The 13,412-nt window shown below is 42.6% G+C and overlaps 1 protein-coding gene and 1 long non-coding RNA gene across 4 annotated transcripts in view; one reads left to right on the top strand and one right to left on the bottom strand.

The window, feature by feature from the left end:
- Positions 1 to 13,412, top strand: part of BLTP3B (bridge-like lipid transfer protein family member 3B) — a 100,002-nt gene that overhangs the window by 81,745 nt on the left and 4,845 nt on the right. For all 3 annotated transcript variants that reach the window (XM_075934115.2, XM_075934124.2, XM_075934105.2), the window contains 3 exons: positions 252 to 402; positions 3,304 to 3,560; positions 6,221 to 6,329. In XM_075934115.2, coding sequence (XP_075790230.2) covers positions 252 to 402; positions 3,304 to 3,560; positions 6,221 to 6,329 — 517 coding nt within the window. The remainder of the gene's footprint in view (positions 1 to 251; positions 403 to 3,303; positions 3,561 to 6,220; positions 6,330 to 13,412) is intronic.
- LOC149525595 (uncharacterized) overlaps positions 2,276 to 13,412 on the bottom strand; it is a 53,602-nt gene continuing 42,465 nt past the window's right edge. The window contains exons 2-3 of the long non-coding RNA XR_016350260.1: positions 12,973 to 13,089; positions 2,276 to 2,372 (exon numbers count right to left, since the gene is read on the bottom strand). This is a non-coding gene — a long non-coding RNA (uncharacterized LOC149525595). The remainder of the gene's footprint in view (positions 2,373 to 12,972; positions 13,090 to 13,412) is intronic.

Here is a 13,412-nt window from a genome sequence, read left to right as displayed (position 1 = left end):
AGTCCGTTATAGGTTTGAAGGGGAAATAAAAAAAGAGAAAAATAACTGTTCTTTGGCACTCTGAGTACCTCTCTGGTGAGTGAGGAGGGGGGAGAAAAGGGTGAATAAGGAGCTTCAATTCCAAAATGTTCATTTGAATTGAATTGATACAAGTTTCCTATGGTACTATATAGTATTGTTGATATTTGCACACTAATAATTGAAAGTTGTAATTAAAATAGTTTACAATTGCAGTTGTATCTTGTTGATAGATATCTGTTGTGGTTTTTAAAATCTTTGGCGTTAATGGTGAAATTGACATCAAAGGTGAAGACACAGAAGTATGCCTTCAGGTGAATCAGGTGATACCAAGCCAGTTGGGCAATATCAGTGTTCGACATTATCTTTGCAACAGAACTGTGGGTAAGAATTTGAGTTGGGAAAGCGTTTATTTTACTATGAAGAAGTTATGTTATGTTTTATGGTTGCCTTCCCTCTAATACATAATCATATAAATATTACTCTCAAATTCAAAATACCTAAGAAGCCTTGTGATTCTTTTATCAATCAATTTAGAATCACTATTCCAACTACCTTCTTTTCTAATTATCAAGCAGTAAGTGGGAGGGGAATAAAAATAGAACTGCTGAGGATGGTGAGTTTAAAAAAAAAAAAAGAAAAAAGAAACCTAATGAATTACATTGAATTCTGCCGATTCACTTGTTTTTTAATCAAATTTCCTGCATTAGATTGTTGTTGATATTTTACAAAGCTGGAACTTCATTATTATCACACTCTAACTTTTCTTAATTTTAAAATGTTGTGGTCTGGTGAACCTTCAGTGAGAGCAGATTATTCTTTACTTCAAAATAACTTTAACTTTAAAATTCTAATCTATGGAAATACATCTCAACACCTACACTTTATGTTAATTTTAGCTTCCTTATGTAAAGGAAGTTACTATCTAGCCTGTACCCAGAGGGGTGAGGTGCAATTACAATTTTTTCTAAATGCTTGATAAGATTCTCATGCTTAAATGCTGCAGCTGTGAATGTTTCTTATAGCACCACAGTGCCAGTTAGCAGCACATTAATCATGCTTTTTGCAATCAGTATGTCCACCTGGTCCAGAAACACTTTTGCAGTAGATCCAAATATGTCCCTACATCTGCAACTGTATACATCAGAATAAATAGGACAGGGATGGGGAACCTCAGGCCTGGAGGACAGCTGTGGCCCCTGGTTTGCCTGGATCTGGCTTCTGAGACACAGCGCCCCCACTCCCCACCCTCCAAGCACTGGCGCTCCAGCCCCACCCCCGCTGCCCCACAATGGGGCTGGAGCACACAAAATCGACTAGGCTAGGCCACCCTAAGGCTGTGGGAGGGGAATGTGAGGAGTGTCTTTCTCCTTCTCAGTCAGGGGCCACGTCAGTGAGGGTTTGGGGGCTTTTTGCTTCTCACCTGTGTGTCGCCCCTGACTTATTTTTCTGTGGCTCAGTGGCTCCTTACCCAAAAAAGGTTCCCCATCCGAAAATAGAGCTGACAGTAGGAAAGATCAGGCAGTTTCAGCACAGATTCTACATGGATTACTTCCCTGATGGCATGCATCACTGTTTAAGTAGACTCTGAACCCAACATTTTAATAGACTCTACTTAAACAGTGGTGGCAAAATTGCTTTCCCAAAGTTCACATCAGATCTTGAAGCAATCTTGATGGCATAGTGATACATGGAGGTATGCACAGAGTGACCGACCGGTGCTTATGAGTCAACTGAGTGAAATACATGCATGCAACCACTTGAGGAAGAAAACCTCCCAGTTATTTACCTTTATTGTGACTATTCTTTAAGATATGGTTTGCACATATATTTCACAACTGCCCTCTCTCCCTCTGCATTGGAGTCCTGAGCCCGCATACTCTGATGCAAAGGAATTGAGGAGATTGGGATGACACTGCTACAAAAAGCTCTCAGATTCCAGTGTGCTGGATGTGCACATGCGTAAGTGGAATGCACATGTGAACCACATATAGAACAACAGTTACAATACAGGCAAGTAATGGTTTGCTCAGGAGAGCACTTAAAGTAAAATGTGTTCTTAAGCACTCTCCTGAATGTGGATAGACTTAAGTGCTTTGCTGAATCATAGTCTTAAGTAATTTATTAGGGAGAAAAAAAAGTTTGTGAAGGGCCTAACTTTGAATTTCCCATGCATGAAGATCTCCCACTGAAGACAACACAAGTTTTGCATGCAGGAAAAAATGCAATATCCTTATATATACACTAGCAAACTTACTTGGCATTGCCTGGGTCTGTTAGGGCAGGGGATTAGTGGCGTTGCGGGTACAGGAGTCAGGACAGGGCCTTAGGGATGTCAGGGAGAATGCAGGAAGCTAGGAGGCAAGAGTGAGGGTTGGGTGTGAGGAAGGGTTCAGGGCCGGGCAAAGTACCATCTGACATGGGCCTTTTCTCTCCCCCCAGTCCTCACCATCCACCAAGGGCCTTTTTTTTCTCTCTCCCTCCTCACCTCCCAGAGATGCAGCCAAGGGCTGGGAGCTGGGGAAATGGTTTGGGGCAGGAGGGCTGTTTACTTGCTATGTTGACAGGAAAGATGGTGGAGCCTCAGCCCTGCTGGTCATTCCCTTGCTGGTATAGTTACTCCCAATGGATACTCTGCAGGATAACTGGCCCCTGTGGGCTCGCTGCCCTCTGTAGATGCTCTCGCATCATGTTCCTTCAAACAGCAGCCCCTCCCCATTGCATATTACAGAAAACGGTCCTTTCCCTGGGACTTCCGGTTATCTTGGCACAACCTAACCCTGACCTTGCTTTAAGTTAGAAGAAGAAGCTGCCTACCAAATTCGGTGGTCCTAGCTCCTACTATTTAGAAAGAGTTCTTGAACAAACGGACTCTCAGACAGACACAGACAGATACACTCTTTTGTGTGTGTGTGTGTGTATATATAAATAAAATAAGAGTGTATGTATACTGACTTGTCTCTGTTACAAGCTACTTATTTGTATGTACAATTTATTGTTCATTGAACAACTTTTAAATGATAAACTAAGAGATCAGAACTTTGAATGAAAAAGTGATAAAAATTACTTGGAATACATTATGCATATGCAGTATTGTAATTCTGATTCATCTCAAGTATGGGTTTTTCTGAATAAAAGAAAGACATTGGTTAATTTATTTAAAAATTAGTTATGTTTCCACTTCTCTGTTGTGATTACAGAACTACAAAGCAGGTAGAAATAATTGCAATAAATTTCAAATATTGTAATACATTTTAATCCTAATTGTGTTTTCTTCTACACTAGGTTCAGATAATAAATCTGTGGCTGGACCAATTAAGTCATCACCTGAAATTAACTTGAGATGGGAAAATGGGCCAAGTGCTGTAGTACACTCTTTGCTGGCTGTAAAAAATGGCTTTCTGCAATGTCATATAGAGAATTTTAGTGCTGAATTCCTAACATCTTCCCTCATGAACATTCAGCATTTTCTAGAAGATGAAACTGTTGCAGCAGTAATGCCTATGAAGATAAAAGTTTCTAATACAAGGATTAATTTAAAAGTATGTTAACTAGGAGCCATTTTGCTTCTCTTAGCTGTTTAGATTGTATGTTCTTGTTTCTTTGCTGATAAGTTAGTAATCTGGATATAGTTAACTTCAAAGAAACTCATGTAGTCTTTAAAGTCTTAATTGGATATTTAGGTTTAGATAACACTAAAACAATTTATAAATCCATAAATGGGGTTAGTTCAGTGGCCTGCCTAAAGGTAAATTTGGTGCATGACCAAACTGGTTATATGAATTAATGTTTTATACTTTGTATCTTTTTTTTCCTTTAACAAGTCCTGGTCTACAGAATAGCAGCTACTGGGAATGTATTCGATAAGATGTTCCAAGTTCTCAAGGGTAGTGAGCCTTTTTGTTGCTTTGCAGTAACATCTGCTTTCCAATAAAAATAAACATAATCAGAGAAGTACCCTATAGGCTCATTAGCCTTCTTTCTTTGGCTGTGTCTAAACTACATCCCTTTTCTCGAAAAAAGGATGTAAATTAGACACTTTGAAATTGCAAATGAAGCCGGGATTTAAATTACCCACGCTTCATTTTTATAATGGCAGTCGCAGGTTTTTCCCCAAAAATGGGCTTTTTGAAAGCAAAACAACCATTTAGACACTCATTTACTCATTTTTTCAGGAGTACAGGATCTTTCGGTAAAGGGTTTTATTTTTGAATAATCCCCGTCTAAACAGCTGTTTTTCTTTCGAAAAGCCCCTTTTTGAGGGGAAAAAAGTAGCTGCCATTATGAAAATGAAGCATGGGAAATTTAAATCCCAGCTTCATTTGCAATTTCTAAGTGTCTAATTTATATCCCTTTTTTGAGAAAAGGGATGTAATCTAGACATGTCCTTTGAGGACACTTGTGGTGATAAAAGCTGTGTATAGAGCAAGGAAAGAGGTTGTGAGGACTTCAATTCACCTTGCCTACTAACTAGAGCCCAGATTTTACGTTATAACCTACCTAGAAGCAGTTACTAAATAATACAAGCCTTTCACACTAGTGTGGCTTAAAATAGTAACATTGAGGCCACTGCAGTGGTCTCATAGTCTATTCCCTAAAAGATTTAAAGCAGCCAGTGGTTTCACTGACTTAAAAAAAAAAAGAAGAAGAGAGATTTAAGGTTATAAAGTCATTGATGCCTATTTTTTTAAAAGCCCTCAAACAGAAATAACCTTGGAAAATTTCAAAACAGTGAGAGATACAAGGGACACACTTTCTGAGATAGGGTGTGCCTAACTAAGGGTACGTCTACACTGGAACACTTATTTCAAAATAAATAGCACTATTCCAAAATAACTTAGTCCGTGTCTACACAGCAGGCAGTTATTTTGAAATAGTGTAAAAATACCGTCAAGCTGAAGGACATTTTACTGCGACTCCTGTAGCCCTCGTTGTGCGAGGAATAAGGGAAGTTGGAAGAAGTGTCCTATTTCAAAATAAGCTATTTCGAAATAAGATACGCAATTGATGTAGCTTAATTTGCGTAGCTTATTTCGAGTTAAGCCCTGCAGTGTAGACCAGTGTTTCTCAACCAGTGGTATGAGTACCTGTAGGTACTGGGGGTACTTCTATTTTTTTTAAGGGGTACTCAATTTTTTTAAAGGGGTACTTTATAAAAAAAAAAAAGGTTGAGGAAACATTGGTGTAGACGCACCCTCACTCTGCATTTGGGCCATGATCATTCTCAAATTTAAGGCTGCTTTAAGTTACACCATCAAGGCAGTCTCTGTTTTGCCAACTCAAGAATCCAGCAGAATTCTCAGTCCCTTACTTCCCCCAACAGCTCCTTGTATGCTGGATTTATATCATCTGAGGATTGTCTGCTAGGGAAATTTTCAACAGCTTGCTTTGGCAATGAAGTGTCATTTGTGCCATTGAAACTGCACAGAGAGCACTTAGAGAAGGTTTTCAAACACCATTTAATGGGTATTTTCTTTGTATTGAAGTTGGTACACTGTTTCCTGGGTCAGTTTTGAGGGTTGTTTGTTCATATTGCAGTCTTTGCTCTTTGAAGATGCCTTCCCTCTCATACTTTAATAATTTGTTTTTGTTATTTTCCTGTTGATGCTAATAATTCTGTTAATGTTTTCTTTCTGGTGACATTAGACACATTGCTCTGTTTGTCAGAAATAGTGGATCATAACTGAGGAGAAATCACCATAAGCAGTTTTGTGAGGTTTTTTGTCTTTGGGACACAAACTATTATAGCTATTATCACAATGTAAATTCTTAAAAATAAAACCCTTCCCCAAAGAAGGTTAGGCACAGCCCTACTATCTTTAAATAGTTCAAGGGAAAATCAGATGAGAGATTATATAGCACTGATTTCTTAATACCATTTCTGGTGAGGGTTTCTATATTAAAGAATGTCTTGCTTTGGTCTCATTGAAGTATTCTAGTCAAATTGTATATGCTGCCTTCATCAGAGATAAATTGGGCCCTTTGTTTTGCCGTAGGTCAAACTAATTTTAATAACACTGAAGTTTTGCAGATATCTCATTATAAAATTCTGTCTGAATGCACATCTTATAACTGGGGTTTTGTGGTTTCATTAATCTGTTCAACTATGTTTAACTGAAGTTTTGAATTAGCTGTTTTGATTTCCAGTCATTAATAGAGACACAACATTAAATGTCCTATTTTTGTTACTTTTATTATGTAGGACGACAGCTCACGTGATAATCTCTCAGCTCCTGAACCAGCTCCTGTAACACTGCATATTGACCTACTTTTGTTAGAGAGGAATGATGATGGTTCTTTTTGCATCAGAGGTATGTATTGATACATTCTCCCCAAAATCTAATAACAATTGAAAGTATGTATATGCTACTGTATTTATGCATTTCTACTTTGTTGGAACATTATTTTGGATATGTAGCTAGTAATCAAAAAGTGAATTTCCCCCACAGAATTGCTAACTGCATAGTGACTAGGTCTACACCATTAGCTAGGGCTGTGATTCCATTTGTGTGCACATGTTTATACTAGCTCAGAACCTAGTATGAGTATAGGAGGAATCATTCCTGTAGTTTATAGTGTTGCTGTAGCCACAGTGTTCATTGTGAACTGAAACTTAAATACAGTTTACTCAGGGAAAGCAGTCCCTGTAGCAGTGTTTTGACTGTGACCTGGTCCTGCAGTTAAACCAATGGTTGCATAGTGGTTCATATTACTTCATAGTACATGTATTCAGTTCAACATTTTCAGAGATGACTAAGCACAATTTAAGTGTCTAAATGTTGCAGAAAAATGGTGACACGTTGTCTTAGCTATTTCTTATGCATATATATATTACGGATAACTACGTAATGAATTAGTTATTTATTACGATGTATTGATTCTCACTAGTGTGTGGCCCTCAGCTGATTTTGTGTGGGTCAGCAGCACTCAGGCCCACCGACGGGCTGGGGGGAAGAGGGATGGCAATTCTAAAGTTTCCAGGATTGCAGCTGCTAATGCAACAGCAGTGATGGTTGGAACCCTGGGCCCTTCAGAATCACTGTGGGAATGCTATTTGGCATTCTCCAGCCAGCTTTGAGGGCTGGCAAGGGGGTGTTACACCATCTGGGTACTGCTGAGGCTTGGCTTCCCAGCCCATCCCTTCTACACAAAGTCCCAAGCCTTCCTGAAATGGGGAAACCCTCCCCCCGCCTCATTACCAGGGAGCCCAGCAATTTTGTTGGCCCCTCTGGTGGCCCCCAGCCCAGAAAAGGTTCCCCATCCTTGAAGTAAAATCTAGACTCCACTGCCCAATTGTGCCAGATTCTTTTTATGTGTGTCCAGGTGACCCCGTCTGTGAGTCCTTTTGGGATGTCACTGAGAGGCTTAGCAAGCTGATCAAACCTTCAGATCGCTACCCCTTCCTGCTTCTCCATGTAGGAACGAATGATACGGCCAAGAATGACCTTGAGCGGGTTGCTGCGGATTATGTAGCGCTGGGAAGAAGGATCCAAGACTTTGGAGCGCAAGTGGTGTTCTCGTCCATCCTCCCTGTTGAAGGGAAAGGACTGGGCAGGGATCGTCGAATTGAGGACGTAAATGCGTGGTTGCGCAGGTGGTGTCGCAGAGAGGGCTTTGGTTTCTTCGACCATGGGACTCTGTTCCGGGCGCAAGGATTGTTAGGAAGAGATGGGATCCACCTAACGAAGAGAGGAAGGAGCATCTTCGCGGGCAGGCTAGCGAACCTAGTGAGGAGGGCTTTAAACTAGGTTCGTCGGGGGACGGTGACCAAAACCCTGAGGGGAGTGAGAAAGTCAGATACCGGGAAGAAATGCATAGAGCAAGGAGCGAGAAAGGAGGACCCCAGTTTCGAATGGAGAAGATAGTGCAATCAACTGGTTACCTGAAGTGTTTGTACACTAATGCGAGAAGCCTGGGCAACAAGCAGGAAGAACTGGAGGCCCTGGCCCAGACCAAGAAATATGATTTAATTGGGATAACAGAGACTTGGTGGGATGACTCGCATGACTGGAGCGCTGTCATGGAAGGGTATAGATTGTTCAGGAAGAATAGGCAGGGGAGAAAAGGAGGAGGAGTTGCACTATATGTAAGAGAGCACTATGATTGCTCTGAACTCCAGTATAAAGAGGGAGAAAAACTTGTTGAAAGTCTATGGGTCAGGTTTAAAGGAGCAAACAGCAGTGATGTTGTGGTTGGTGTCTGCTACAGGCCACTGAACCAGGTGGATGAGGTAGATGAGGCTTTCTTCGAACAACTGAGCGAAGCTTCCAGATCGCAGGCCCTGGTTCTCATGGGGGACTTTAATCACCCTGACATCTGTTGGGAAACCAATACGGCAGTACACAGGCAATCCAGGAAGTTTTTGGAGAATGTTGGGGATAACTTCTTGGTACAAGTGCTGAAGGATCCGACCAGGGGCCGTGCACAGCTTGACCTTCTCCTCACAAACAGGGAGGAACTAATAGGGGACGTAGAGGTGGGTGACAACCTGGGAAGCAGTGATCATGAGATGGTAGATTTCAGGATCCTGACCAAAGGAAGGAAAGAGAGTAGTAAAATACACACCTTGGACTTCAAAAAAGCAGATTTTGACTCCCTCAGAGATCTGATGGAAAGAATCCCCTGGGATGTTAACATGAAGGGGAAAGGAGTCCAGGACAGCTGGCAGTATTTTAAAGAAGCCTTATTGAAGGCACAGAAAGAAACCATCCCGACGCGTAGCAAGAGAGGCAAACCTGGTAGGAGACCGGATTGGCTTACAGGGGAAATCCTTGGTGTACTTAAACACAAAAAGGAAGCTTACAGAAAGTGGAAACTTGGACAAATGACTAGGGAGGAGTTTAAATGTATAGTTCGAGAATGCCGGGGGGTTATCAGGAAGGCGAAAGCGCAAATGGAGTTGCGACTGGCTAAGGATGTGAAGGATAACAAGAAAGGTTTCTACAGGCATGTCAACAAGAAGAAGGTGATCAGAGAGGGTGTGCAGTCCCTAATGGATGAAGGAGGTAACCTAGTGACAGAGGATGTGGGGAAAGCTGAAGTACTCAATGCTTTCTTTGCCTCTGTATTCACGGACAAGGTCGGCTCCTGGACTTCTGTGCTAAGCGACGCAAGATGGGAAGAAGATGGACAGCCCTTGGTGGGTAAAGAACAGGTTAGGAACTATTTAGAAAAACTAAACGTACACAAATCCATGGGTCCAGACTTAATGCACCCAAGGGTACTGAAGGAGTTGGCAAATGTCATTGAGGAGCCTTTGGCCATTATCTTTGAAAAGTCATGGAGATCGGGTGAAATCCCGGATGATTGGAAAAAGGCAAATGTAGTGCCCATCTTCAAAAAAAGGGAAGAAGGACGATCCAGGGAACTATAGGCCGGTCAGTCTTACCTCGGTTCCTGGAAAAATCATGGAAGGGATCCTAAAGGAATCCATTTTGAGACACTTGAATGAGAGGAAAGTGATCAGGAATAGTCAGCATGGATTCACAAAGGGCAAGTCGTGCTTGACCAATCTGATTAGCTTCTATGATGAGGTAACTGGCTCAGTGGACATGGGAAAGTCAGTGGATGTTATATACCTTGACTTTAGCAAGGCTTTTGATACGGTCTCCCACAATATTCTTGCCAGCAAGTTAAGGGAATGCGGATTGGATAAATGGACAGTAAGATGGATAGAAAGATGGCTAGAAGGCCGGGCCCAGCGGGTAGTGATCAACGGTTCGATGTCAGGATGGCGGTCGGTTTCTAGTGGAGTGCCCCAAGGTTCGGTTCTAGGACCGGTTTTGTTCAATATCTTTATTAATGACCTGGATGAGGGGATAGATTGCACCCTCAGCAAGTTTGCAGATGACACTAAGCTAGGGGGAGAGGTAGATACGCTTAAGGGCAGAGATAGGGTCCAGAGTGACTTAGACAAATTGGAGGATTGGGCTACTAGAAATCTCATGAGATTCAACAAAGACAAGTGTAGAGTCCTGCACTTGGGACGGAAGAATCCCAAGCATAGTTACAGGCTGGGGACCAACCAGTTAAGTAGTAGTTCTGCAGAAAAGGACCTGGGGGTTACAGTGGATGAGAAGCTAGATATGAGTCAACAGTGTGCCCTTGTAGCCAAGAAGGCTAATGGCATATTAGGATGCATTAAGAGGAGCATTGCCAGCAGATCCAGAGATGTCATTATTCCCCTTTATTTGGCTTTGGTGAGGCCACATCTGGAGTACTGTGTCCAGTTCTGGGCCCCCCACTACAAAAAGGATGCGGACGCATTGGAGAGGGTCCAGCGGAGGGCAACCAAAATGATTAGGGGTCTGGAGCATATGACCTACGAGGAGAGGCTGAGGGACTTGGGTCTGTTTAGTCTGCAGAAGCAAAGAGTGAGGGGGGACTTGATAGCAGCCTTCAACTTCCTGAAGGGAGGTTCCAAAGAGGATGGAGAGAGGCTGTTCTCAGTAGTGACAGATGGCAGAACAAGGAGCAATGGTCTCAAGTTGTGGTGGGAGAGGTCCAGATTGGATATTAGGAAAAAGTATTTTACTAGGAGGGTAGTGAAGCATTGGAATGGGTTACCTAGGGAAGTAGTGGAGTCTCCATCCCTAGAGGTGTTTAAGTCTCGGCTTGACAAAGCCCTGGCCGGGTTGATTTAGATGGGATTGGTCCTGCCTAGAGCGGAGGGCTGGACTTGACGACCTTCTGAGGTCTCTTCCAGTTCTATGATTCTATGATAAGGGGATGGTTGGATGAAATAACATGATCTTGGTAACTAATTGACCATTCATTATCAGTTGGAAATAGGTCAATGGAGGGATGATAGGAGTTGCTATAGGGAACTTTCTGGGTGTCTGGCTGGTGAGTCTTGCCCACATGCTCAGGGTTTAGCTGATCGCCATATTTGGGGTCAGGAAGGAATTTTCCTCCAGGGTAGATTGGCAGAGGCCCTGGAGGTTTTTCGCCTTCCTCTGTAGCATTGGGCACAGATCACAGCTGAAGGACTCTCTGCATGTTGGGGCCTTCAAAGTATTTGAAGGCTTCAATATCTGAGACATAGGTGAGAGGATTATTCTAAGAGGGGTGGGCGAGATTCTGTGGCCTGCACTGTGCAGGGGGTCAGACTAGATGATCATAATGGTCCCTTCTGACCTTAAAGTCTATGAGTCAAGAGCACCTCTTTAAACAGTAAGAGCTAGGACCTCCAAATTTGGTAGGCAGCTTCCTCTTTTCCTAACTTAAAACAAGGTCAGGCTTTGGTTTGCCAGGAAAACAGGATGTACCTGGAATCTGATCATTTTCCATAACAGAGAAAGGGAGAGAGCTGAGAGTAGGGACAGCTATGCTCTGCAATCACCACTGGGGGCAGCGAACTCGGGACAGATATACTGCAGAGTGACCAGAATGGGGTGTGAGGAACAGAGTGACCAGCTGGGGCCAGAGCTCTTTGTATTGCTGGCTGTTGGTAAATGCCTTCCACCTTCAGCTCCAGTACAGGATGGGGGAGGAGAGCGCCACTGGTCAGCACAGCTCCCCTCCCACCACCGCCTCTTCTGTGCAGTCCCCCTCATTCCTCCCCTCCCATGAGGACCTGCTGTGGCCAGGCCACACAACACCATCTCCCCCGTAGGAGCTGGGGCAGAGGTAGTAACTGCAGCACCATCCTCCCTGCTGTGGATGGACCTGGTAAATCCCCCTGCCCTATGGTCCCACCCCCCTTTCCTGAGTCCCTCACTCCTTTCCTTGACTCCTGCATCCCCATTTCCAGCCCTGAACCCCCTCAACCCCGTGCCCTGACTCCAGCACACACATCCCCCCAATCAGCAGCCCCCTGCCTGGAAAGACATGAGCAATGCAGGGTAAGTCTTCTATTAAGGAAATAAAGTAAAGCGTTGTATGACAGGATACTGCATCAGCACTCTCATCACTGATTAATCAATTAGGCCTCTGGAGGGGAGTCCCTGATTACCAAATCAGTTTGGAGCTTGCAAATTAATTAGCCCATTAACAAGGAGAGCTGATAAAAGAGCACAAGAGGGAAGTGGGAGAAGGAGAAAAGAGACTGATAAGGGTTCAAATGGAATTCTCTGGGAGGAGACGCTTTTCTTCCCTTTTGGAGAAAGCATAGTAGGACTAGATGACATTATAAATACTGTGACTACTTGAATGTAGAAAGTGGTGTAGTGAAACATTGTAAATAAACTGCATGGTGGCATCTACATGAGGGAAGACCTCTGAGCAATCTTTGTGAAGCAAAGTGGACAGTAGAAGTAGATACCATATTACATGTAATTTAAAACAAACAAAAAATATCTGGCTAGGACAAGTATCTGTTTGTGATTATGGGTATTACGGAGACTAGAGCAATTCCACAGGAAGGACTACTTTGAGATTTGCATTTCAAACTGGGAATTAACCTCTTTGCTTCATATAAAATTGTGTGTGCATACACACATTTGACTGCACACTGAGGGTATGTTTAGACTACATGACTCCATTGATGGAGCCATGTAGATGAGTTTACTAGACATAGGAAAATGAAGCGGCGATTTAAATAATCACCGCCTCATTTACATCAAAATGGCCGCCGCGCTGTGCCAATCAGCTGTTTGGCGGGACAGTCTGGACGCGCCATGGTTGACAATGGAAGCCTTTGTCGACCGCTCCGTTATGCCTCGTGGAATGAGGTTTACCGTGAAGCGTCCAGATTGCCCCGCTGTGCCGCCAAACAGCTGATTGGCACAGCGCGGCGGCCATTTTGATGTAAATGAAGCAGCAATTATTTAAATCGCCACTTCATTTTCCTATGTCTAGTAAACTCATCTACATGGCTCCGTTGACGGAGCCATGTAGTCTAGACATACTCACAGTGTGGCTGGGTGTGTGCAAATACACGGTATACACACAAATCATAATGCATTACAAGATGGCAGTAAAGACTTACATAGAAGATGGGTTTTCACCACTTACCTTGCAGATACTTAATGAATCCATGTACACACATTGAAGATAGCTTGTATTTTTTTGTTTTGTTACACTTTGTCTGGTGCTTTGGAATTCTTCTTAGTTATCTTGGATGTTTCAAAACTGAAAAATGAGTGTTTAATTATTGTGCAAATATACAATTCTAAGGTCTCTTTCAATCATTTGTATTCTTCTCTCCAGTGGGTAAAAAGTATGTTATAAAGTTTTCAAATGTTTCCCTATTCCTTCTGTGTAGAAACCTCAGTTGCAGTGGAAGTCATGGTGGAGGTCAAATTTGAAATGATGTGTATCTATAGACATAGTTGTGAATCTGAATATATTTTTAATACAATGGCAAATTCCTGTAGTTGAGAGAAATGTTTTTAAAAAAGTTTAAGATTTAGATTATTAAAAGAACATTTTGCCATACCTGCAAGTACATTAAA

The sequence above is a fragment of the Pelodiscus sinensis genome, chromosome 1, assembly GCF_052426305.1.
Source record: "Pelodiscus sinensis isolate ZL-2025 chromosome 1, ASM5242630v1, whole genome shotgun sequence".
Lineage (NCBI taxonomy): Eukaryota > Metazoa > Chordata > Testudines > Trionychidae > Pelodiscus > Pelodiscus sinensis.
Note: the sequence above shows the minus strand (reverse complement) of the source record. Positions and strands in the feature narration are given on the sequence as shown.